Source organism: Solanum pennellii, chromosome 3 (assembly GCF_001406875.1).
Source record: "Solanum pennellii chromosome 3, SPENNV200".
NCBI lineage: Eukaryota > Viridiplantae > Streptophyta > Magnoliopsida > Solanales > Solanaceae > Solanum > Solanum pennellii.
In genome coordinates this window covers 5790653-5817565 of record NC_028639.1, presented here as the reverse complement: position 1 = coordinate 5817565, position 26913 = coordinate 5790653, and the positions used below count along the sequence as shown (strand labels likewise).

The window sequence follows — 26913 nt, the reverse complement described above, 5'->3', positions numbered from 1 at the left end:
ATTCATTTACTCATTTTCTACTTCTTTTCTATGTTTTAAAATATTATAAGCCACAAACACAATAAACTAATATTATTAATAAAAAAGTGAGAGATGAATTTACCTAAACAAATAATTAACTTTGAAGAGTGTTATCATTATAATATAGTTAAATTATCTAAGAATCATATAGAGGTCTAAGGAGAATAAATTAGATATTTTTCTTAAAAAAACTCAGGATTTCTATCTTCATGAATATAAACAAATAATATTAAATGTATGATTCAACAAAGAAAGAGTTGTAATTATATTAGACATATCAAATTATTTTTCCTTGTAAACTCAAATTATGCAAGAATGTCTAACCATTTTCATTATAGATATATCTCCTATAATCGGCAAATCTAATTAAATAAGTTAAAAAGTTATCTATCAAAAGAAGTAAGGAGAAAATTACATTTAAACATATATAATCATTTTTGACAAAACATAAATAATTCAAAAGGAAATAATATAATGAAAACATTACTTCTTAAGGACCTAAAAAAAAAGAATAATCCATTAATCTCCATCTCTGGATATTTTCATTTCATCCTATATACAAGAGTCAAAGAAAAATAATAACAAATAAATTATTAGTCCTAAAATGAATCACAAAGTTAACAAAATAAAATATTATATCTCATAAAGAATAAGGGAAAATTACATTTAATCATAAATTCTCCTCCATAATCATTTTTTGACAAATAGTCAACATATATAACTCAAAATTCATTAATCTTCGTCGCTTGATGTTATCATTTCATCCTATGTACAAGAGTCAAGAAAAATAATAACAAATACATTATTAGTCATAAAATAAATTTCAAAGATAACAAAACAAAATAATTTATCTAGAAGAAATAAAAATATGATGACATATTAGCCTTACTTGCTAATTAAAAGTAATATATGAAATAATATTTGAAAAAAATAAAGCACCTCAAAGCTTACAAATATTGTGACGTTTCTTCCACTAATTCTCTACCCAAAGATGACTACAAAATAACACACAATTTTAGTGTGATTTTATAGTGTTAATGTAACCTTTCACATTAAATAATTAGAAGTTATGAATATGAAAGGTTTAAGAGGTTATGAATATGAAAGGTTTGAGGGTTATAAATATTATTAATACTAATTTAAGAATAGAATTTATATAATTAAAGAGGTATAAGTTTATAAGAAAAAAATAATTGAAAAAAATAAGAAATAATGTCAAATAAAAAAAGAAAAATAAGAAAAAATGAATGGAGGTCATAGAGAGGTGCCACATCACCTCCTCTATGATCCTCATTTATATATATATAGAGAGAGAGAGAGATTAGTATTTCATGAGTTGAGTAGAGCCAAGGTAAGTTCTTCTTAATCTTTTCCAGCCTTAAGTTATTGTTAGCATTTCAACTCGCATATTCGTACATTCAATGTACTGATACCAGTTGGCCTGCATCGTCTCATGATACAAACGCAGGTAACCAGGATCAGCACACAGCGCCTCGTTGATCCAGTTTCAGCATCCAGAGTCAGTGATGAACCTCCTTGCATATACATATTTTTTGTTTATTGGTCTTTCCTTTTTATAGGATGTGTTGGGGTCTGTCCCAACATTCATCTTACTATTATAGAGGATTCATAGATAGTCATACAGTTTTGTTTGAGTCTCTTGTTTTTGTATTTCAAATAGTTTTTTTATGAAATTTAAGTGTCATTTTGGCGAGAGTATTATGTTTTAAGTATTTCTATTGATGTTCCTTACTTCATAATTGAGTTAAGTTCAGTCTTCCGCTGAATTGAGTAATCCAGGCCAAGGGTTTGCTCAAGGCCAGCAACAATCATTGAGTGTCGGCCACGTACAGGGTATAAGCTCGGGGCGTGACATATATACACATGTTGAGATTTCTCTTGTCAATATAGATAAATTCCTCTCTTCTTCCTCAACGTTTTCTAAGTGCTCTCTTCTTTTTCAAAATTTTCTTTTCTTTTTATTTTTCTAGGTATTCTTACTAATTTAAAACTTTCAGCTATAAGTGCATGTGTTTGAAGTGATTATCTAATCTTGGGAGCAAAACTATGTAACCTTTGGATATATCAATTGCAATACTATCGAGAATCATTTTCAATCTTCGATTCTTTAATGCGCTGATCCTAGAACACACTTTTGTTGGTTGCCTGTTGCTCACGCTAATGTTATTGCTACCTCCTCCTCTTTTGCTCATTGGATACGTGCTTGATCGAGATCTTGCTTTATTTATGTTTTTCTTAAAAAAGTCATTCTTATTCTCTTTTATTCATCGTTATTCAACTAATGGTGCAACTACCTTCTCATTTGCTCCTTCAATACTTCCTGATCAAAATCTTACTTTATTTATATTTTTTTTTTAATGAAAAAGCCATATTTCTGCACTCTTTCTTTCATTGCATTTCTCTTCTATTTACATCTCTTTCAAAATAGTCATTTGTCACGATATAATTTTTTGATAATTTATTTGTTATTTTAATTCTAATTTAATATCAATATTTTATTATTTTCCTATCTGAAAGTATTTTTATCTTATATAGATGGAAAATAATTATTATAAATTTTACTGTAGTATGAACATGTACAAATAACAATTATTGTATCATTATTCATCAGTTATAAAAGGGATAATGCACAACTACCCCATCAATCTCAGAGACACACTTATACTATAATAAGGTCCTGTAACCCCTGATCTTATTTTATTAATAGTTTTCTATCCATTTTTACCTTAGTATGGTATAAATGTGTCTCTGAAATTTCGAGCATAGATTGAGAAGGTACTTGTGCATTTTCCCGTTATAAAAGGTATGCAATAATTTTTTCACTTATATAGGCAAAATATAATAAAATAAAATAAAGAGTTCCTTTTCCATGTGAAAAGGAAAAAAGAAAATGAAAAATAAACTTTCTGTGTATAGGACAGTGGTATTTCCGTGATATTAGAGAAACATAAGGGTAGTTGTATACATCCCCGATATACAAGCGTCAACAGTGACATGTCCGTTCTCCATAATAACAAAATAAAAAACGAGTCTTTAGCTTTTTTAATAAAGAAGCACACGGTACTTCAATCTTCACCGTTCATTTCGTTTCCACGTCAGCGATCCGCGTTTCTGAAAATAAACGGCTGTAAATTACTCTCTCAACAAACACATATAAACCATGACTCTGTTTAGTTAACTCAACCCTGATTACTCTTTTTCTCTCAACCCTGACTAGACCTCGAGTTGTCTCAACTCGCCTCCCCCAATATTAAGCGATAGTGTATAAGCTTGTTAGAGAGAGAAAAAAACTAGAGAGAGAAAGAAAAAAAATTAGGTTTTCTATGCATTTTCCGGCGCCGACGAAGAAGATACCGGGAAAGTTTGAGGTATTTTGAACTTTTAACGCTGTTTTGTTTCGACGTTTTGGCTCTCGGATATCGTTTTTTGGTGGTCCTGTAGTTTTTCTGAAAATTTGTATTCATATATGAGTTGTGGTTCTGATTGATGGACGAGATTTGGGAAAGAGCGGTGGAGACGGCGTTAGACGGCGAGAGAGACTTTGGTTCTGTGAGAACCCTAACGTTGGACGGAGCGGTGAAGTGTATTCATGGTAAGTTGGCTCCTCCGTCGATTTTCGAAAGGTTTCAGAATCTAGAGCACCTTTCGATTGCAAACACCGGTGTTACATCGCTTGAACAGTTTCCTAGGCTTCAGAATCTACAGAAGTTGAATTTATCGGACAATAGAATTGCTGGAGGGCTTGAGTTCCTTGTAGAGGCTGGTTTAAATTCTCTTAGGGACCTTGATTTGTCTAATAACCGGATTCAGGATATCGATGATCTTCGGCCTTTGGCTGAACTCAGGCTTGTCTCGCTTGATCTCTATGAATGTCCCGTAACGAGGGTTAAGGATTATCGATCTAGGGTTTTTGGTTTGATTAGGTCGTTGAAGTTTTTGGATAAGATGGATGCAGAGGGTAATGAGAGGCCTGAATCGGATGATGAGGAGGAAGATGAAGAGGAGGATGAAGATGATGATCCAGGGAGCGGGGAAGTTGATGGAGAGGATCGTCCGTTCAGGATGACAAATGGACATAGGGTTGAGAATGAAGGAGTCGTAGATGTGGATGAAGAAGAGAGTGATGCTGATGAGGAGGAGACAGAGATAACTAGAGTGACTAATGGGTCTAAAGGGGATGGTTCCAGTCACTCAAATGGTTTTAGAGTCGAGGCAGCTTCTGATGGAGAGGACGAGGATGATGATGACGAGGATGATGAAGATGAGGACTTTGTGGAGGAGATAGATGAAGAGGGAGATGAAGATGATGTTGTGGAGGTTCATGAGATAGAAGACACTGATGAGGATGAAGATGGTGTGGAGGACGACGAGGACGATGATGACGACGACGATGAGGATGAAGAGGAAGTTGATAACGATGATGGGGATTTTGCTGAGCCCGAAAGTACTGGGAGGTTGAATAGCACAGAAGGAGAGATTGATGGGCATGAGCATGGGGAAGATGATGCAGATGAGGATGATGATGGGGAGACAGGGGAGGAAGAGCTAGGTGTTGAGGAGGACGGGGATTTCGAAGATGATGAGGATGCTGAAGATGAGGTGAAAACTTCTCCTCTTTTAGTTGGTTATTTCTTGTCCCGTTTTAATGTATCACATGCCATAATTTCTTTTGTTAAATGTCTTTTGCTTGTTGCATAACTTATCTGCACTCCTTTTGCTGATGGATGAATTGTTTATTTTGTGTTAAGCTTTGTTGTTTCTCTTGCTATTAGTTTTATGAAAAATGCATGATTGATTTGCTTACTACTGCTAGAGAATTGTTAAGAGTTCTTATCTTATTGGAGCTCCATAGTGATTAATCAATTTGTTACACTAACTGCTTTTGGAAATACCAGTAATTTGGGCTGACTTGTTGGTGAGGAATTGCCCTCAGGTTACTCTGAACCTGGAAATTTGGTGTATAGATTGATTTTGTTACCTTCAAACCAAAAGCTGATTTATTAGATTAGGATGGTGTGTAATATATATTATTCTGGTTGAAGCTGTGTATTCTACGAAATATTTGATGCAGCTACCCATCTAGGATTAATCATTTATACGCTAACTGAACTATAATTTTGTGTAGAAAACTGACTAGAGACACTAGCTAATTGATTTTTAACGTATGAATCAAAACTTGTTAGAAGATTATTGAATGGCGTCACTTTTATAATTTATGTTATACTTGCAGCTTTATCTATGTGATCTTCCTTTCTTACATGATTATATTCTGCATGGCCAGTCTAATATCCACTGGGAACTCTGATTATGGCTGAGATCTTAATTGTATTATGTTTTCTGACCCAAATAACATGTGTGCATATGTTCCAGTGGATTGTGATTTGTCAGATGAGAGTTCTTAGTGTTTTTTTTCAAATGTTAAGATGTTCAAAGTGAAAAAAATTAGTGATTTTCCATAGTCTTCTGTGTTGCTGTTGTGCTATTATCCCACCTGTATGGCTCGCTGTTTTATGCACTATATCTTGATTTCCATTGAGCTTTGTTTGAACAACTCCCCCAAATCTCTTTTTGGGTCTTCTCCTCTTGGCTTAAGGTACTAGTATCCTTTTTTTTGTAGAAAAGAGGGTATGGTTATGGTGTTTTTAGTCCTTTCATCTTTTTGTTGGTTGTTAGTTTATGTCCTAAAAATGAAGCTTTAACACTGTTTTCTTTGATTTTTCTCTTTTTTTGCCATCATAATCCTATTTTTCCAGAAGGTGACTGCCAATTGCCTATGTATAGGTGACCTTGCTTTGTTGAATCTGCTGCTTATGTGCTCTGTGCTTACCTTTTTTTTTTTTTTTTAAATGGTTAAATGATGTCTATTTGCCATCCTTTTTTATGAAGTGATTATCCCAAGTTAAATGTGTTTTCTTGTTTTCCACCTCTTTGCTATTTATCTACTGTATTTCTTTTCTGGAAGGGACTGTCAAATAGCATTGCTGAAGTCTGAGTAATTTGACCTTGTTGAATCCACTGCTTGTGTTCCTTTTTTCTGTTTTTTTTGGCCTGTATTGGTTATTATTGTTTTCTTGCTTCTGCCATGATCTTCCATGTGTGATTCTGTAGCGCAAGTGTCGTTGTTATGTATGTATGATTTTCTACCTCTGAAGATGTTCTATGGTGCTGCATTTTGTATAATTATTATATTGTTTTGTGTCAAAGTTGTGTTGTGGATTTTGCAGTTGTTGAGTTAGTTATATTTTGGGCATGGTGGTGTTTAACTGATTTTGTTATGTATGGCAGGAAGACGATAATGGGAATGGCTATCTTGTTCAACCAGTTGGTCAGGTTGTAGTAGATGATACTGAAGGCAGTGATGTGGAGGCAGTAATTGGGGATGAAGATGATGCAGATTTGGAGGAAGATGTTGATGATGATGAAGAAGATGATTATGGAGAAGTTCAGGAGCAGCCACCATCGTCCTCTCAGAAGAGGAAGAGAGATGATGAGGATGATGATGGTGGGGACAACAACGACGGCAACGCAGAAGATTATTCGAAGTCATCCAAGCACCGTTAGTGAAAGTGATGATGATGGCAGTTAACTACTTTTGAGCATGTTTGGCAGGTGTAGGATGGAAGGGGGAGGATATAGAAATGTTGAAAAGTAAAATATATTGGCGGTCTCTTGGTGTGGGTGCAGTAGCCGTTGGTTAATGATTCAAATGACAGTTATTCAATGCTCTAGTTTGTTGGAGGGGAATTTGAATTGATGGGAAAATCTTTGGCTAGTAGGTGATAGAAACTTGTTTTATTATTTTTCTTGTTAAATTTAAAAAAAAAAAAAGAAAAAACTTTATTCGATGGGGGATAGTAGTTTTAAATTGGCTTTGTAAAACCGCTTTGTGGATAATAGTTGGTCTCTGTGTTTTTAAGTGTGAGCGTGTTGAGATGATGATGAGCGAGGGTAGAGTAAAAGCTAATATGTTTTTGCAATTTGCAGGTGATGCCAGATGTCAGTCAGCTAATTTGATTTGCATGCGAGCGAGCGATGACATGATATGATAACACGCCCGCTCCGGCTCAGAATATCTTATTTAATAAAGAGAAAAAAGGAATGGTCCCTATTCAACAAAAAAAGGAAAAGAATTGGTTGCTTGTTTTGTGCAAAGCTAAAAATAGTGCTGTTTTTTAACCCAAGATGATGGGATTGGTGCTCTATGATGCCTTTTGTGTATGTAATGGGCTTGGATGTTCGAAATGATGGGCCGTGAGCTTCAACATAGCCGCAATGGTTGCGACCAAATGGGATTCCACCTTGTACAATTTTTAAAGCAAAATTACAAAGACATATAGCGCGCGTGTGCGCGCTTGGTTTTGTATCATTACATTTATTATTATTCAATTTAAATAAAAATGCAAACTACATACATATTCTCTCTCTCTCTCTTTTAGTAGCGCCCCTCCCCCCCTCCAAATTATTTCCATCTGACTTTAATTCAAACATACATATTTTAATTTTAAAAGATCACGTAATCAAAATATAAGTTAAATGATTTGGTGGTATTCGATTTTTTCCACTTAAAATCCCCAATTTCATTTTATTTTTTTAAAAAAATAGTATCACTAAAACATCACTCCTCCTACCCCCAACAAAAAATAATAAAAAAGATTATATTGCATCGTCCCATACAAATACTAGATGGGATTGTGTTTTCTTATCAGCCTTGTGAAAATGTTGGTCTTTGTATCTCCATCATGTCTTCTCCCATCACAAAAACAACACCCCTACTACAATCCCAAACCCATCAAAATCCAATGTATGTCTACCCAAACAACCCCCCCAATCGAAAAAATCGCCATAGCCGGTGGACTAATATCCACACCAGTAATTGGATGGTCACTATACACCTTAAAAACAACAGGCTGTGGGCTTCCACCAGGACCTGGTGGCTCCATTGGAGCCATTGAAGGTGTAAGTTACTTAGTCGTGGTGGGTATTGTGGGTTGGTCATTGTATACCAAGTCCAAAACCGGGTCGGGTTTACCTAATGGACCCTTTGGACTGTTGGGTGCCGTTGAAGGGTTCTCCTACTTGTCGTTGCTCGCCATTTTGGTTGTCTTTGGGTTGCAGTTCTTAGAACAAGGTTCCATTCCTGGGCCACTCCCTAATGATCAATGCTTTGGCTAAGATTTAAAGTGTATGGGTTTAAGTTCTAATCTTTGTAGCTATGGTTTTTAAAAATTATGAGTTTGTATTTATGGTTTATTGTAGTTCTCATGAATTTTTATACATAACAATGAAACTATTGAATTTCGACCATGGACTTATGTATCGTGAAGAATATAGTGCACATAAACCTGTATCTCTCTCTGCAAAATTAGGTATTATTGAATTGCTACAATATTATCCTTGTTCATCTCTCAAAAGCATTGAATGTTGAGTTATGTGTCTGAGATTAATTTTTACTTAGTGTAACTTTTTTTTGATGGTGTATTATATATATTAGAGAAATTTTACATGTTGCTATTAATTTAGAATAAAAATAGAACAAGAGTTGTACTTTTTAACATTTTTACTTTACTTTTGAGTTTGTGTTGATAATGGTTTGGTACTTGAGTATAGGCCATAGAATTGTTATCCAATGTTATGTGGTCTTGGTTTTTCTACGCAAAAAAAAAACACAAAGGGACAGGGTTCTGTTCATTTTTTTTTCTCTTCAAATAACTAATATAATTATAAAAAAATTATGTTTGAGTAAAATTTTTCTTTTAAAAAACAACACAAAATACGAACATAAGTGCAAATACACTTAACTTTGAGTAAATGGAGCCCTGAACACATTGAAAGGGTAAATATCACAACACTATGAATATTGTAAGTAAATTCAATGAGTAAATAATATCAATCAGAGTGAAGAAACAAGATAACAATAGAACAATAATACGTAGAACAAAACTTTACTTGCCTTATACGAATAGTCGAAGATTAATACATAATCATATATTATATATATTAGTTATACAAAATTTCTTTTAATCACATCATATATATATATATATATTCTTTTTTGATCATTTTTTATTTGTCAGACTGATACTAATTTTTACTTAATGTTTTATTTAAATTCAAATAGGTCGATTTCAATTTGACGCCATCAACTTTTAAAAAATAAAATATATCCTAAAACATCACTGTGGAATACGTTTATACTAGTTTTGTAAAATTTTAGAAAAACATATTATTTTGGTGAATGACTTTATATAATGGCTTAGTTTTGTTAAAACCTCCTAGAAAACTATTGACAATTGTTAGGTGAATATTAGAGAATTAGGTCTCCTCCAAATTTGAGGTGTTTAAAAGCACAAAAATTTGAGTGAGAGGAAAGAGAGATAGGGACTTTCTCCCTAAGAAGGGAAAATCGATCTCATTGTTAGTCCCAATAAGATTTCTCTCTCTCCCTTCATTTTCGGTATTCATTCAGGTACATGTTTTCTATTTTTATTTTTTGTTTTAACTTTATTTACTACAAAAACTTCATTAACCAACTTCAAATATAATTCAAAAACGAATGAATATGGCAAACCTTCAATGAATCTTAATGCATATTGTATATATGCATTGTAATGTTTGAAGGATCTTGACTTAATTCAATTCGTTAATACCTTTTACACGCGAATAATTTTAATAAGGAAGTTGTGTCACACTTTTTCTTTCGCGTTGATGTGTGCGAGGTAATTTTTTTTTAATTCTTTGCATGGCAATGTATTAGGGGCATTGAGGAATTGTTGAGACAAACAATTAAGGTTGATTTTCCGGCAGTTGCGTGTAGATTTCACGCACAAACTTGGCCGGAAGGTCAGCGTTTGGTAAACATGGAAGATTCTCCTTCTTCTCGTTCTTCAAACTCTTCATCTTCTACTCCACCTTCTTCTTCTTCTTCGCCGCCCCCTCCTAACTCTTCTCCCCCTCCTTCTCCTCCTGAATCTTCTCCACCACCGCCAAAATCTGACTCTTCTTCTCCTCCACCACCATCAAAATCTGACTCTTCTTCACCTCCACCTCCACCATCAAAATCCGACTCTCCTTCACCACCACCTCCTGAATCATCACCACCACCAAAATCTGATTCATCTCCTCCTCCCCCATCGCCTAATCAATCACCCCCGCCAAAATCCGAATCATCTCCTCCTCCTGCATCACCACCTCCTACAGAATCATCTCCTCCTCCTCCTGCATCACCACCTCCTACAGAATCTTCTCCGCCTAAATCATCAGATTCTTCTCCTTCTTCTGACAATGACAAACCTAATACACAATCACCACCACCCTCCTCGAACTCCAACTCCTCCTCATCATCATCATCATCGTCATCCCCATCACCAACCACGAACACCAAACCCTCTCCTTTAAAAAATTCCTCCTTTAACGAACCTAATTCTCCTCCATCATCTACATTCTCTCCACCCGCTCCCATTTCTCCAGAATCATCTCAATTTCCGCCTGGAAAGGCGTTACCTACTTCTCCACCTTCACGAGATGCATCATCGAATAAATCACCTGGTTCCTTAGGAACCAATAACTTGCCACCGCATGAACAATCGTCTTCCTCAACTGTGGTAATAGTAGCTGCAGCAGCTGTGGCAGGTCTATTAATTTTTGCCATTATCATTGTCTGCCTATTATGTAATAGAAAGAAGAAGAAACAAACATACTATGTCGATCCTGCACATCCACCAAAAGGTATGTTAATTATTATCACAAATCTCCCATTTTCACATAATATCATTATATAACTAAGCACACGTTCAACTGAATCCATAACTTCTCATTTACACATATTTGAAGATCAAATCGTGAATTCATCTTTGTAAGAATATCACATTATGTTTTCCTTAAATTATTCAACTACTGAGTCATACCTTTCTATAATATGATTTTTTCACGCTATATAATATATTAGTATATATGTTCTATATACTAGCATGATCCTATAATAACAAAAAACATATCTCAATAAACAATTTGGCTATCGAGAGGTTTGACTGTATTCACTTTGGATATAAATTAGGGTTTATTGATTGTTGTATGTGACATCTAAAAATTAAATAAGACATATTATGTGATGTTTTATCGTCAATGTAAAATATATATCGTAAAATACAACTAAAAGTATCATCGGGAATTAGTGTAGGTGGTGATCCTTATTACAATACGGGCAATTATTCTAGTCCTCATACAGATCACATTGTTACATTAGCTCCACCACCAGGTGTAATGGGAACTCCTCAAGAAGGGGGTCGCGGGTGGACCCCGCCACCCCCTCCTCCAGCCGCGAACACGAGCAGTGAATTTAGCTCAGGTTATTCAAGCCATGTTCCTGGTGGAGGGCCAGCTACCATACCATCCCCAAATTATGGTGGACTATCAAAAATACAATTCACTTATGCTGACCTGGCGACCGCCACGGGTGGATTTTCGGATGCAAATGTGTTGGGTCAAGGAGGGTTCGGATTCGTGCATAAAGGTGTTTTGACAGATGGAAATGTAGTCGCGGTTAAGAGTTTGAAGTCTGGAAGCGGGCAAGGAGAGAGAGAGTTTCAAGCTGAAGTAGAAATCATTAGTAGAGTTCATCATAGACATCTTGTTTCACTTGTGGGATATTGCATTGCTGATGGACAACGTATGTTGGTATATGAATTTGTTCCAAATGGAACTTTGGAGTATCATCTTCATGGTAAGTATATTTATTTAGCTACAATATTTTATTTCGAAACTAATATTCATGTGGCTATTTCTAAGCACTAGACACAATTTTCACACCTATACTTGGATATATATATAGATGTGACATTTTTTTTTATTTTATTTACAAACTTTTTTGTTTGTTTTAATGACATGCTAAAGACTCTTTTTGTTGTCTCTTGTTATTTGTCAGATACGATCATATGAAATGAAAATAAAAGTGTCTGACTACTTATCCACTCAAAGTTATTTAACTAGTAATTGTTGAGAATAAGTTGATGTTGGTTAATGATGTGAAATAAAAATTTCAAATAGTTTCGATAAAAAAATAATTAATTGTTGAAATACATTTCTGAGCAATTTAAGTGTGATAATTGAAATTAATTGTGTGGTGTGATTGCAGGTAAAGGTCGACCTGTTATGGATTGGGGACTTAGGCTTAAAATTGCTTTGGGATCAGCCAAGGGATTGGCTTACCTACATGAAGATTGTATGAAAATTCCCTTTCTACCCTCTCATTTCGAGTTAATTTCACTGAATTTCATCCGTTATAACAATAATAATATTACAAAATTATCTTTCATCGAATTAAAATTTTATTTCTTATAACGATAAAATTACAAAACTATTTATATGCAGGTCATCCTCGAATTATCCATCGTGACATCAAGGGTGCAAACATTTTACTTGATAACAATTATGAAGCCATGGTAAAATGAGACGTTTTATAACTTTCATTTGTATAATTATTTTTTGGTTATGCCTTTAATTTTTATTTTTTTTAAGATTTACAATAATGTTTTTTTTAATTATTATTTATAATTAGGTGGCTGATTTTGGATTAGCTAGACTTACCGAAGACAATAATACTCATGTGTCGACTCGTGTTATGGGAACTTTTGGGTAAGAAAATTTCGTTTTATGTCTATTTTTGAAAATATTTATAATTCACACTTTGTATATAAACATTTTTATACAAGATTGATATATTAGATACAATTTTGATCAATTAAACGACAATTAATATTGGACAGAAAAAATAATAAACGTCATTTTTAACTATTTCATAATAAAAGTTACTAATAAATTTTATTATATAACAGGTATTTAGCTCCAGAATATGCATCAAGTGGAAAATTGTCAGAAAAATCAGATGTATTTTCATTTGGAGTTATGTTATTGGAACTTATTACTGGAAGAAGACCTTTGGATACTACCAATAAACTCATGGATGACAGTTTAGTAGATTGGGTAATTAATTTAATTTTTTCTTCATTTTAATATATTCTTAGAATTCAGAATCGAATTCAGAATCTATAGTTTATAGATTTTGAACTCTAGAAAAAACTATTTACTAATACTAAACAGTATTAATAATATATAGGTATATGTTAAATAAATTTCTTCATAACTTGAACTCTAACTCTTCTACTAGGGTTTGGTAGTTATATTTCTATTACAAATGATTTTTTTATGAAATGTTATTTTTTTTATTCAAATTGTAACGAATTATTTTGTAACATGTCCTTCGTGAACAGGCTAGACCTTTCCTTACAAAAGCGCTAGAAGAGAATAACTATGATGAGTTGGTAGACCCGCGGCTAGAAGGAAACTATGATCCTGATGAGCTACAAAGGATGGTAGCTTGTGCTGCTGCTAGCGTTCGCCATTCGGCTAGAAGACGCCCTAAAATGAGCCAGGCAAGTCCTCGAAACTCTATATATTACAACAATGTTTTGTTCGTCATATTAAAGTAACTGAATCTAAGTACCCCACTATGAACAAAAATCATTTTACTATTAGATTCTTTTACATTAAAATAACTAAAGTACATGTTAATTTTCAAGAAAATACAAACGATTGGAAAGTCAAATTTCTAGCCCCAATGTCTTTTACCCCAACCAAACCCCCACCCATTATTTTTATTTTCTCAAATTTGACCTTCTGGTCATTTGTATTTTTCGAGTTATACAATAATTCAATTATTTTACTATAACAAAAACTAGTATCATGATTTTACTGTTACGACAAAAGATATCTAGTTAATGACTATATTATAATAGAGAGTAAAGTTTAAGTGATCGTACATGAAATTAGTTATATCATAATGTAAAATTTTGCGCTTATACACATCATTATGATAATTTAGATTGTACGTGCCTTGGATGGCGATTCATCTTTGGAGGACTTAAACGAAAAAGCTGGCAAGAACAACACGGCTAACTTTGGTGGTGCAAGTGGGCCCGCGTCGGATATATACGACACACGTGCATACAATGCTGACATGGTGAAATTTAGGCAAATGGTGATGACAAGTCAAGATATGAATAGTAGTGAATATGGTAACACAAGTGATTATGGACTCCATCCTTCTGACACTAGCAGTGATTTCAGCAGTGATTATAATCATTCTGGACCAAACAAGCAAGCAAAATGATCAATTTGATTTACGGTGGAAGTATATCGTATTGTTCGGACTCGGCAAAAATGTTATCGCATCTGTCATATGTTTTTTAGGTGACATTTTGTGAAGAGTTTGAAAGTAACATAATTTATTGAGAAAAAGGAGACTCTAAGTATGGAATGGTTAAGTTCCTATATATATATATACATTTACATAGGAAGTTAATGAAATATAATTACTACTAATTTAATTAGTTTTAATGTGCATGTGATAATTGTAATATTGTGCACGAACTAACCAAAAAAGAAAAAGAAAAGAAAAAAAAAGATTGTTATATATATTTTGAGGTTTCGTATCGATTATTGAATGCTGAACAAAGTGATTATCTTGTGTTGGCTATGCAAGTTCTTGCAAATCTTTGATTAATTATATTGTATAAGTGTATCATATATTACTATACTATAGTTTATAGTACATATGTATTATTATTATTATTATTTTGAAATGTATAGGGATTGGGAAGACCAAGGAGAGATGAAATTTATATATAAAATTGACTAATTTTCAAAGTAAATGAGGTTTTAATTAAAAGTATTTATTTTATGTTATTGATCACAGAAATTACGTCTTTACTAATCGTGACTCAAAAATAGGGGATGATATGTATGCTTCGGGTTCAATTGAATTTAATAGGTTTGATCTAAATATTAAAATTGTCTTAACAAATACATTAAATATGTATATTCTAAGATGCTTTATGGAAAAAGCTTTATTAGGGGTATGATATTATAAGATATAAATTTATCTCAAACAAATAAAAAGAGATGATCAAAAAACATTAATGAAAAAGAAAGAAAAATATGGAGGACCTAAATTAAAAATAAATTCAAAAACATTATGACTATGAACAGTCTAAACAAGAATTCTTGATCGATGAATAATCGATTTAAATCAAAATTAATCTTCAATATCTCCATCCTTGAACAGGCCATCGTCTGTAAGGATCGGGAAGAAACGTAGGCGGCCTTATTTTCTTCTTTTCCACAACCAACACTTCATCTTGTTTTTGTGTGATTTCACCATTTCTTTCCCTACACATAAAGTTTCAATTTTTATTCATGATCTATATGTTAAAATTGTTGAAAATTTTGTAAGTATGTTCTAAACCATAATTTCAACTAAATGTACAATTATTTCATTTGATCAATTTGATGTCTATTTTCATTTATTTTTCTTTTAACTGGAGTGTCAATTTGATTAATCTTTAAAGTTAAAGATCAGATATCAATTTGGTAATTTCTTAAAATCAAAACTTTGAATATTCAAAAACTATATAAATATACTCTAAGTTTCAATTCTCTAGAAACAATAAGTGTCATATAAATTGAAAAACTGATTGTAACCAAAAAATAAGACAAAGATGAGGTTACTCACACGACTAAAAGATCATTATTTTCCCATTGAAAATTCTCATTGAAAAATGTTCAATGACTATTTCGATGGATATTCTAATTGAACTAGCGAGAAAAGAAAATATGGTTAATGAACATTCTCAATATTTCAATGAGAGTTTATTTTTCACCATGTCATTTCCAGTTAATTAGTTGATTTGATGGGAGTTAAGGGGGATTATAATAATCATGTTTTACAGCACAAATTTTCTACCGATTCATAGAAAAAAACCTTTATTTCTAGTAGTATCAAATGGTAATCAAGTTGCAAGAACAACATGATAAAAAAAAAAAAAAGAGTGCTAACATAAAAGATTATTAATCTCACCATGATAAAGATTGCATCTTCTTCTTGTTCATCTTATCCACTTCCATAGACTTTTCCCCAACAACAACATGACTTTCATCACTTGTTGTCATTTTCTTGAAAGAAAATACTTTCATGAGAAATACCCATGCTTTACTTTTCTTCTTCTTCTTCCACTTATGTCTTATTATTGGAATGGCCTCATCATCATCAATCATTTCAACATGTCTCATAGATTGTGAAATTCTCTCATAATAATCAGTATCTCCACAAGGAATATTAATTAACTCTGATGCTAATAGTGTGCTTTTGCTTCTTCCTAACTTTTTTAGTGATGATTTTCTCTCTAGCTTCATGTTCAAATCCATTTTTACAATTCTTGATTTATTTGGCTACTCACCTTTATGCTTATTGGCTTTTGTGTAAGGGGAGAATATATATATTATTTTGGTTTGTTGTTTAAAGTGGTTGGCAACAAACTAGGTAGCTTATATTTTGCATCTTTGACTTACTATGGTACATAGTATTTGGAGATGATTAGGCTAAAAGGATACTTTGAAAACTTAATTTGCAAAATAGATGTATAATTTCTTTTTCATTTAAAAGGCACCTTAATTTTAAAATTTAAAGAGTTTGAGGCAAAATTTCAAGTTTATTAAAATATTTTTTTTTGCGCCTTTTAATTTGGTTTCATATCATATCCTATGTCATTCAATTTTGGGTGTGCATAAATAGACAAGTTCAATTTGTATGAAGTTAAACAAGTAAATATACGAATCTTACGTGATATAATACATATAAAATTACATAGGAGACAAATTGTCCTACAGGATATCATTTAGGACTTATGTGTCTATAAATAGTGCTATTTTGTTATGTTGTTTTAAAGTAGTTGGCAACGACTAGGTACCTTGTGTTTTTGCATCTTTGACTTAATAAGGTACGTAGTATCTGTACTTATTCTTCTTCTTTTTAATTAAAATTTAGTACTAAAAATAATAAAAAAGTAGAAGGGTCTAGACCAATATTATTTTATTTATGTACTACAACAACCACAATGCAGTGTACTGTAATTTTACAAGATGGATCTACGTGTTAGGACCGAAATAAGCAGGTGTAAATGCGGAAGCTAGCAAAGCAAACCTCGAAAGATCACGAGTAAAAAGACAACGAGAAATATACCAAAAGACACAAAGATTTAACGTGGTTCTGTCAATCGACCTACGTCCACAAAGGAGATGAGCAATCCACTATAAATATGAGAGTACAAAATACAGAGGGAAACAACCTCAACCAAATCACTCGGAATACATGGGAGGTTCACACAAGTGATAACGTATCAAGCTTGTGACCCACAAATTCTCCCCCTAACGAAAACTCTCAAAGCCCTTAAGACTACATTGTGAATGCTAATTAAGTTAGAAGGAACAAGCCTCTATTTATAGAGTCCTAAACCTTTTTCTACAAGAAAAGGATTAGTCAATCCAAAACCTTTTCCTAAAAGGAAAACCTATTTATGGTAAGAAATTTAGGGCAAATAAAACCCAACACTACGGAGGATGATGTGTATATAATCTCATCCTTACATTGTAAAGATAGAATGACTATTTTCGATAGTTTATTGGGCATTAGCTCAAGTAAAATATATCAAACTCAAGTATAAAAAGAACAAAAAACAAAATTATTTATGCACATGCATGTGATGTACAATTATAATCAACGGATTAACTATAATATAGTGAATAAAAATAAAAGAATACTTACCAATGTAATAATAATACAACTAATGATATGTATAATTTATCTATACTTTAAAGACATATCTTTAACCAGTTCTGACCTATCGCTAACACATTTATTCTTTACATTTTATCTTACAAAAATTATTTACATGGATTCCAACTTAATTTAGTAAGATATTATTTAATAACATCAACAAATACGATATTAATTATGCATGGATTTTTTCTTTTTTATACAACTAATCAAATATTGTATTAGTTATATGAGATTATTTTTTATAACCAAGTCAACCTAACTTGGTAGTGGTACTATTGTGTTTTTTTTTTATGTGTTCTAAGTTTGTCAATATGGTAAAATATGCCTCTCAATGTTATTTAAAAATGGGTTAAGTAAGGGTCATTAGTACTTAATTAGTAGTATTCTAATGCCTAATAATTAATTGATTCAGTGTTGAGTTTAACTAATTCGCAAAATAGAGTGTAGACATTTTTGTAAATTAATGGTAACTTTGAAGTAGTCTTTTCTTTTGACTCCTCAATGTCGAAATGCTCTAAAATTATATGCCTAGCATTTTTTGAAAAATACAATTACCTTTATATGATTTTTTTTCACTTTCAAACTAAGAAAACATTCCATTTAGACTAAGAATTTGACCATTTCAAAATATATTTTTTCATTAAAAAATTACAATCTATAACAATATTGTAAACATTTGAATATCTATAAAATTTAATTATAAAATGTTGGGTTAAATGTGATGTAGTTTAGGTTTAAAATAATCATGTTAAATCTCAAGATACAAAATATGAAAATTCATTTCGAATGGAGATAGTATAATTTAAATCTTTTACGTATTTGAAAATTTGGAACTTATAATTCTTGGTATTTAGACATATGTATAATTTAGATTATGTGAAGGGAGTCGTATGCACATTTATTGTTGAAATTTCATCAACTCAAAATGTATCAATCTCGTCGTTTTATTGTGTTTAGGTATTTTTACTTTGAAATATCATTATAGAGTATTATAAATTTTGTAATGATCATAAAATATTTTTTTTCGGTTTTTTTTTCTTCTTATGCTTGTTAATTAATGTTTCTTAGAAGTCTATTAACTTATTATTAGAATTGGTAAAATAAGGCTCAACTTTCATTGTTTGTACTTATCCTTGTTGAGGTTTTTTATTTTTGATATTAATATAGAAAATCGCTAGACAAGGGGGTGTGCGATTGATTTGGTTTCTATATATTATTGATCAGTTTATCGCTTTTCAATTTTTAAATACGTTAAAACAATAAAAAAAATTAATAAAATATTCTTTATCGGTTTTTAGTATACGGTTATTAACCTATCGATTTTTAGTTTACCCAAAAGAAATGCTCAAAAAATATACTGGGGATGAAGGTGATTTAAAGGACGCTATGATAATCATCTAAGATTTACAGTGAAATAGTTTGAAATTATTATTTTTTGTAAACTATTGGAAATTAAAGTAATAGGGATTCTAGATCTCATTTAGAATGTAACCTTAGTAGGTATAACTTACATAAATCCCATAATGATAGGGAATAATAAAAAATAAGCGATTTTGAAAATTTTTTAAAATGGTAGAGAATAATGAAAATTATGAAAAATAAAAATAAAAATAAAGGGCGTATGTTGGTAATTTTTCCTTCGTATATGCCTTTTCCTTAATATGTCGTAACTCCTATTCCTAAAAAGTTTCCGAGTTTGTTTTTTAATACCCAATCTAAAAAGACTTAGGACATATGCTTTTTAAACAATTGGTTAATCCTAATCCTAATCCTAATCCCAATCCCCATAGATTTCTAAATCAAGACTTTAATTATAAACCCTTCCCTTCCCTTCCCTTCTTAGTTCTTCCTACATTCAAAACTCTTGCTTTAAGTGTTTTTCATATAAATTTTTAATCCGCATTGAAAATACTAATAAAATGATGTCAATTGATCCTTATGTTGTTATGATTTTCTTAGCCTTGTTATTATGTGTGATCATAACGTTAACGATATGTATTCGTAAAAAATCACTACCAGATTCAAATTATGTCTCACGAATCGCGCCAGCTAGTGTTGTAGGAGTTCAGGCAGTCCCATGTCCAGTGGAAAAATCAGCTATCGAAGTAGTGATTGATATTTTTGATGATGGAGGAACAAGGTCACAACCAAGAATTGTAGGTGTAAACAGTGATTGTTGTATCTGCTTAAGAGAACTTGAACAAGACGATATATGTGGTGTGACGATACTTAATACTTGTGGTCATAGGTTTCATTCTACTTGTATTATTCCTTGGTTTGATGAGAACAAGACATGCCCCATATGTCGAACTCATGTTAATGTCATGACATGTACTATGAATGATGAATAAATCACTTCACGTCAATCAACACTATCAAACAGATTCATCATTATATTACTCCGATCCTAGCATTAAGAGTGATAAAATCTCGTAAAACAAAATCCATGTCCAGATAGCATTTGTTAAAGACAAGTTGATCTACTATACAATTCGTTAGGAAATAAAAGGCATAGTTCGTTTAAAGCTCACTTGAATAGAGACACTCATCTACAAGCTGGCGAAGATTTGGGTTCTCCATCGCAGCAGCAACCCGTTCTTTATCGTTCAACTGCTTATTAACTGCAAGTGAATGGTAATAGAACATGCTTTAACATTGAAGGGTCTAAATTAAGAGGCTTAATGACTCTTATGTAACAAAAAGATAGAATAATGATTTTTGAGTGTTAAACACAAATCTGAATGACCACTGGCGAAATTTACTCCAGAATAGAACTAATACTAGATGCATTTTTGCAGGTTAACTTGTCACTAGTCTGTGTTTTCAACTCAGCGGAGAAGTTTACACATATTTCTCAACGTCCATTATAAGATCATAACTCATAAGACTTGTATGTAGTGTGTATGCCGCAATTGAAAGTTTCATTTCCTATACAAATAAAATTATAGGTACTCTAAAATTAAATCTACCTGACTCTTCGTCCGCATGAGATCCAGGAGACACTTTTATATCCACCTGTCACACAACAAAAATAAGGACTTAAGAGAGAATCGAATATATAAAAGTTGTGCATCACACTTTCGCAGTGCACCTTGTCATAGAAGTCAATTTTTTGATAGCACAATCTTAATTCTCTTAACGTGTCATTCGATTTTACAAGGAAAGTTACAACATCGAAAATAGACTCTCTCTACCTCTAAGGTAGGAGTAAGGTTTGCGTAATCTACCTCCCCAGACCCCCACTTTGTAGGACCACACTGGCTATGTTTTTGTTGTAACCATGGAAGCGAGACTTTGAGATACGTAGATCAGAATAAAAGATATTTTTAAACTACACCTTCTTTGTTATTCTTGCAAGTAGTTATTGCAGGATGCTCCTCGAAAGTAAAAGTACACCCATGTGCTCTTTCCCAGTTAATAATACACCATTTTACCTTGCTCATTTGAATACACACACTTCTTTACTCGTTAAAACAAGGAGTCCTCTGCTAAGTATATGGGAGATGTTTCGGAAAAGTTTAAAACTAGATATTCTTTTCTCAGATTAATTAAGTCAATAGACTACTATGAACAGCCAAAATCTAACACGACCTTATATCGATCCAAGTCAGAGATAAGGAACACCACCTTAAAATGTAGAGGGAAGCAATTCTTCAACTTCTCTCTCAAACAGAGGCCAATGACAGTTGCCATGGTACAGTGCTGGATGGTTGGGGTGAAAGTTATCCTACAAATAATTTTAAGAAAACGTAGATAAATAAGCGAAAGAAACAGGAGTTAAGGAATTATGAGTAACTTGTTCATTACTCCCTTTGTTCCAGACTTCCAGTTTATTTGGAATAATTCGACTCCGCACGAAGTGTAAGAACATATGCAGACTCTAAAGCTTGCTGTTTTTAAATGTCATTACATTTATGTGGCTATAAAAGCTTTTCGTTAAAATTACTCCTTCCGTTTCTAAATGTCCCTATTTCCCTTTTAGTTTGTTTCAAAAAGGAGTCCCATTCTTTATTTGGCAACACTTTACTTTAATCTTCCACGTGTCATACTTAAGACACATGATTAAAGGGCATTTTGGTACATTTGACATAATTTTAATTTTGAACCACTAGATTAAAAAGTCCTCTTTCTTTTTTAAACTCCGTTCCAAGTCAAACTAGGTCATCCTTTTTGAAACGGAGGGAGTATTTGTTTTCTAATTTAGAAATGTATGAATCTTCTAGGGATGGACTCATAAGAAAACAGTGCCAAACAAAATGGAAATATTAGGGCTCAACACAATATCTTATATAGCACCCAATCGACGCTTTCACAGGTGAAAGACAGCAAAGAATCATAGTAGACAACTTCATTTTCCTGTAAAAAGAAGGGGGAAAACAACGTTTTAGTCACAAGACTAGTTTACAAAGTGAGAAGCTATTTTGCTCTAATCTTGTATTTTTGGGGTTCTTCTTCCCTATTTCGCTAATCATAGAAACATATTTGTCACCAGAACTCACAGGAATCTATGATATTGTCAACTCAAGATAATGAACCAGGTAACTGTTTTCACATTAGTAAACACGAAATCTTTGGACATAAGATGTATATTCTGGTAAAATTGTATTGAATTTATTCATCAGTTTCAAATTCCACAAAGCGTAAATCAGAGCATAACTTGGAGTATATGACATCACATTGCTAGTAGAGTGAAATAAGGGTGGTGAAACTCCAAAAAAAAAAAAATAGTTACCTCAACAAAGTTGGAAGTCCAACTCATTTTATGGCAAAACTGTTCATGAATTCTAAACAATACAACAATACAACATTACCATTGTAATCCCACTAGTGGGTTCTGGGGAGGTAACCCCTGCCTCACAAAGGCAAGAGAGTTTGTTTTCGGAGGACCCTTGGCTCAAGTATAGCAGATCAAAGTAGTTATGAGAAAGAAAATACAGCAACGGAGATAACATGACAAGTAATAAGGAAAGCAATACAAAGCATTCAGAAAAAGAAAAAAAAACAACTAAATGAATTCTAAGCAGTGAGAACGAAAAATTAACTCCAACACAAATAAACTGGATTTTCAACATTGCCTAGAGTGAAGATGATCAATGGGTCTGTTGTAGTCTTTGTCGCGACTAGAGTGAAGATGACTTATATAACTAACTATAGTTTACACGACTCACCAATCAGTTATTCGAACAAGATATGGCTAAAATTCCTTGTTTGGAAACGAAAAGAATAAACAAGCAATATTTTATTTGGATATATAATAAACAAGCTAATATAAGAATGGAAGGTCACAATGATCATACAGAATGCGCCCAAGCTTCTCGTCAACAGTTATGGACTCCTCGGAGAGTACACTCAGCTGCTCTAAAGAATACGGATGCTCCGGATCTCTTATATCCCTCACAAAATGTATCCACTTTTAAATCAAGGATCACATCAACTTCAAACTCAGTAAATTCAACAAACAATCAAATTACAGAAAATCAAACTCTAAATTTCACTCAATCAAAACAACAGAGATATTGCCAAAAAAAAAATGATCATAGTAAATTCACAAACACTTAGAACTACAAAAATCGCAATTCCAGATTTCAGTACATAAAAAAAAAGTGTAAATTTTTTTTTGAACAAACCAAATGTTATAGCTAAGTTTCTTCCTGTTCTTACTCAATTTTTCCAGTAGAAATCTTCAGCTAAAACAACATCATATTGAAATTGTAGCTAGAACTCCAATTTAGCTGAAGCATTCAAAAAAAAAAATAAACAAAGAGATGAATAGCAAAGAGGATGACAATAAATTCACAAACATTTGAACTACAAAAAAATCGCAATTCCAAATTTTATTATATAAATAAATAAAAAAACAAATTAAAACTTGAAATAGCTAAGTAACTCCTTTTTCTCCAGTAGAAATTTTCAGCAATGAACTGCGATTTAGCTGACTGAGCATTCAAAACACAGAGAAATCGCAAAAAAAATTAAAAAATTTTAACAATCTAGAAAGAACAGTAACTCCAAATATCAGCAAATCAACATACTAAAACTGAAACAAATAGCTAAGTTTCTTCAAATAAGTAAGAAATTTACTACCGGAGTCGAAATTACAGCTATGAACTCCGATTAAGCTGAAGCATTCAAAAAAAAAATCAAATGAAAAAGAAAAAAAAGGATATCATAAATTTCGAGAGGATCAACAGCGTCATCGGCGTGAGGAAGATCATCTACACGAGCGATTCTTTCCTTCTTAGCGTGAACCACTGGATTTGCATTGATCAGTCCCAAAGTCATTTCGCCTAATTTTTTCTCTAAATTCACTCCTCCTTTCTACTACTCTATATTATATATAAATATATATATACACCAGGGTCCGAGATTCTTTTTTCATTTTTTTTTTTTTTGGTTTTTTTAGCACCTGTCATTAGAATATCGACCAATTTGAATGTGCATTAGTTATTGAATCATCCCATTGAATTTAAAGCTAATAAAATTAAAACTAAAAAAGTATCCTATTATAATTTTGTCTTTCATTTTTTCTTTTTCGACCTTTTAATAAAAAAATAAAATAAATAAAAACATCTGAATTGGATCCAATTGCGCACAAAGTTCACGGATACGGAGTCTGTGTATCGTTAAAACAAGTGGTGATTTTTATAGTTATAAAAAAATTGTCTGGTAGTGAGCACTATACGTAACACGCTGCCAAATAGCAAGTACAGTACTTTGTATATACGGAAAAAGGCTTAAAATACCTTTGAAGTATTGAAAATGATACAAAATTACCCTCCATCCACCTATTGGCTCCAAAATGTCCTTTTCATCCACCTATTGGCTCCAAAATACCCTTGTCATCCACCTTTAGGTTTAAAATTGACCACTTTTTTAATTGTTTTACAATTAAACTCTTTAAATATTGTTTAAAATACTTGGTGTTCAACTATTGATTATAATTTTAATTTATTAATATAATTTATAAACCAACCCACTACCCACTCATTACTTACTAAACCTCACTCAATTAATAATCCAATTATAATATCAAAATCGTCATAAACACTACTAATGCGCGATGAAATTATAGATTCCTGAAAATGACATCCAAAATTATTTGAGTCCGAATTGAAACTCCAATTAAATTTAGGTTGAGCCGCTTATTTAGGAGACACTTTCTTTCAAAATTGAATTAGAAATTTATGATTAAAGGTAAACAAGTAATACATCCCGTATGCACTTTTTTTAAATATAATTTTATAAATATTTCTGATTTGTTTTAAAACCTTTAATATATTATTTTAAAAAAAAGTTACCTATGAAGTAACATCACATAAATTGAGACGTAAGAATAATTAAGATGAACATAGTCAGACTTTTAAATTTATCGGTGATTTTTATTTAGCCACTTGAATGTATGATAATTTACTTCTATAATTTTTAAAAACACTCAATTGGCAGTAGCTTGCATTAATAATGTGATGGATTTATTAAGAGGAATTTAATTAGTAATGGGTGGGTGATGAATTGATTTATAAATTATACAAATAAGTTAAATTATAACAAATAGTTGATAAATTATACAAATAAGTTAAATTATAACAAATAGTTGAGCACCACATATTTTAAAAAATATTTAAATATTTTAAATATAAAACCGTTAAATAAGTGGTCAATTTTGAACCAAAAGATGGATGACAAGGGTATTTTGGACCCAATAGGTGGGTGGAAAGGGTATTTTGGAGCCAATAGGTGGATGGAGGGTAATTTTGTACCATTTTCAATACTTTAAGGATATTTTAGGCCTTTTTCCGTTGTATATATAAAGACAAAAATGCTTTACGAAGAAATGAACATTTCAACGTGAAAGTAGCTAATGAGAATATTATTCAAAATTATATCATAGATATTAAAATTTCATGTGACTATTTTGAAAATTTATTTATAAAGAAATTAATTTTTTAAGTATTTCACAGATTCATGAATTATTTATAAAAGGATCAAATTTTAAATCATTCTAATTCGAGAAATATGCTATTAACGGTGGTGGAATCTTGAAGATCAAGTCCAAATTATTTTAATTTGAAAAATAAGTCTCTAACGACCCTCAAATTATGAAAATCAAGTTCATATCATCCTAGTTCGAGAAATACGTCACTAACGGTACTCGAATCAAAATCATCAAATTCGAAAAATACATTACTAACGACCCTCGAATCATGAATTAATCTCGTGAGAGAATAATCAAGGAAGGATCAAAATTTTACCCGCAATATTTATCAATAAAGAATTGATAGTATCATACAAAGATCGAAAATGATCACTTTTTAACAAACAATCTGCCTCTAATACTAGTTAAATAAGAGAGTAGATAGGTCGAGGGAAATATAAGGAATACACGGTGCAATATTTATGTCAAGTTTGATACGTCAAATGACATTAGTCAATATTTATGACTAGCTATCAAATACTATTTAAAAGATTATTCTAAATCTACTTTTCCAAAAAGATGAGGGATCAGTCTTGTCATTTTCTTTTTTTTAAAGATGACTTTAGTTAGTATTTATGTTAATCACCAATTTGTTATAACCATAATCCATTAAATTATATTAGATAATATAGTATAAGATGCCCACATAGTCCCCTTTTTTGGTCTGATTAAGAGATAAGTATAACAAACAATTAATGTCAATTTGGTAATCAAACTCTTCATAAATTGATATGTGACCTATTAGGTTTGGTGAGGTGTGATAATGGGTCACTTGCTTTGTGCAAATTTTGAAGATAATGATTTTAAATTTTTGTAGGGACAAAATTCATTAAATAATTCTTTTCTTAGTTTTCTAAACTTTATTCTCAAAATTTATCTTCATAAAACATATTCCAGACAACCTGTACCAAATAGACGTTGGTTTTAATTATTTTTTCTATTTTGATTTGAAATTAAGTTTAAGAAAAGGCAAAAGGGCTTAAATATGTAGCTGAATTTTGAGAAAAAATTTATTTATGTTATTCGCTAAAAATTTAGTTTATTTGTCATTTTCATTTGAGAAAAAATCTATACATGTCATTATATGTTAAATTAAAATGGCATAGACGAGCCAAACTTATAATAATTAATCTAAATGAGTCATTGATCAATAAGCTTAATGGGATATTTGAACCTTTTTTCTTTTGAAAAAATGATTTAATTAACAACATGATTAAATGATAATTGTAAA

The 26913-nt window shown here is 31.8% G+C and overlaps 5 protein-coding genes across 10 annotated transcripts; 3 read left to right on the top strand and 2 right to left on the bottom strand.

The window, feature by feature from the left end:
- The first annotated feature begins 3237 nt into the window (after positions 1 to 3237).
- Positions 3238 to 7449, top strand: LOC107014351 (acidic leucine-rich nuclear phosphoprotein 32-related protein). 3 transcript variants are annotated; one of them, XR_001456222.2, is made up of 3 exons: positions 3238 to 4641; positions 6328 to 6814; positions 7027 to 7449. XR_001456222.2 is itself a non-coding variant. In XM_015214221.2 (2 exons), the coding sequence occupies exons 1-2, from the start codon at positions 3529 to 3531 to the stop codon at positions 6601 to 6603; spliced, it is 1389 nt and encodes a 462-aa protein (XP_015069707.1). In that variant the 5' UTR covers positions 3238 to 3528; the 3' UTR covers positions 6604 to 6981. The 3 variants fall into 3 exon arrangements, 1 of the variants encoding a protein (XP_015069707.1); XR_001456221.2 differs by having other exon boundaries at positions 6328 to 6818; XM_015214221.2 differs by lacking the exon at positions 7027 to 7449 and having other exon boundaries at positions 6328 to 6981.
- A 193-nt stretch (positions 7450 to 7642) lies between these two features.
- Positions 7643 to 8443, top strand: LOC107014352. Its single transcript, XM_015214223.2, has one exon. The coding sequence runs from the start codon at positions 7726 to 7728 to the stop codon at positions 8212 to 8214; it is 489 nt and encodes a 162-aa protein (XP_015069709.1). The 5' UTR covers positions 7643 to 7725; the 3' UTR covers positions 8215 to 8443.
- Positions 8444 to 9402: 959 nt separating this feature from the next.
- LOC107013058 (proline-rich receptor-like protein kinase PERK4) lies at positions 9403 to 14572 on the top strand. Of its 4 annotated transcripts, XM_027915330.1 has the most exons (9): positions 9403 to 9508; positions 9797 to 10767; positions 11219 to 11761; positions 12173 to 12259; positions 12409 to 12479; positions 12596 to 12672; positions 12873 to 13020; positions 13308 to 13469; positions 13919 to 14572. In XM_027915330.1, exons 2-9 carry the CDS (start codon positions 9900 to 9902, stop codon positions 14204 to 14206), a joined length of 2244 nt encoding a protein of 747 aa, XP_027771131.1. In that variant the 5' UTR covers positions 9403 to 9508; positions 9797 to 9899; the 3' UTR covers positions 14207 to 14572. The 4 variants fall into 4 exon arrangements, with proteins under 4 accessions (XP_027771131.1, XP_027771132.1, XP_015068531.1 ...); XM_027915331.1 differs by lacking the exon at positions 9403 to 9508 and having other exon boundaries at positions 9548 to 10767; positions 11297 to 11761; XM_015213045.2 differs by lacking the exon at positions 9403 to 9508 and having other exon boundaries at positions 9548 to 10767; positions 11285 to 11761.
- Positions 14573 to 14927: 355 nt separating this feature from the next.
- LOC107014063 lies at positions 14928 to 17126 on the bottom strand. The gene is made up of 2 exons (XM_015213926.2): positions 15953 to 17126; positions 14928 to 15264 (listed from the first exon to the last, which is right to left on the bottom strand). The coding sequence occupies exons 1-2, from the start codon at positions 16297 to 16299 to the stop codon at positions 15138 to 15140; spliced, it is 474 nt and encodes a 157-aa protein (XP_015069412.1). The 5' UTR covers positions 16300 to 17126; the 3' UTR covers positions 14928 to 15137.
- Positions 17127 to 20066: 2940 nt separating this feature from the next.
- Positions 20067 to 24039, bottom strand: LOC107012724 (protein AE7-like 1). Its single transcript, XM_015212637.2, has 5 exons — positions 23878 to 24039; positions 23008 to 23113; positions 21338 to 21437; positions 20680 to 20725; positions 20067 to 20331 (listed from the first exon to the last, which is right to left on the bottom strand). The coding sequence occupies exons 1-5, from the start codon at positions 23990 to 23992 to the stop codon at positions 20231 to 20233; spliced, it is 468 nt and encodes a 155-aa protein (XP_015068123.1). The 5' UTR covers positions 23993 to 24039; the 3' UTR covers positions 20067 to 20230.
- Between the last annotated feature and the right edge of the window lie 2874 nt (positions 24040 to 26913).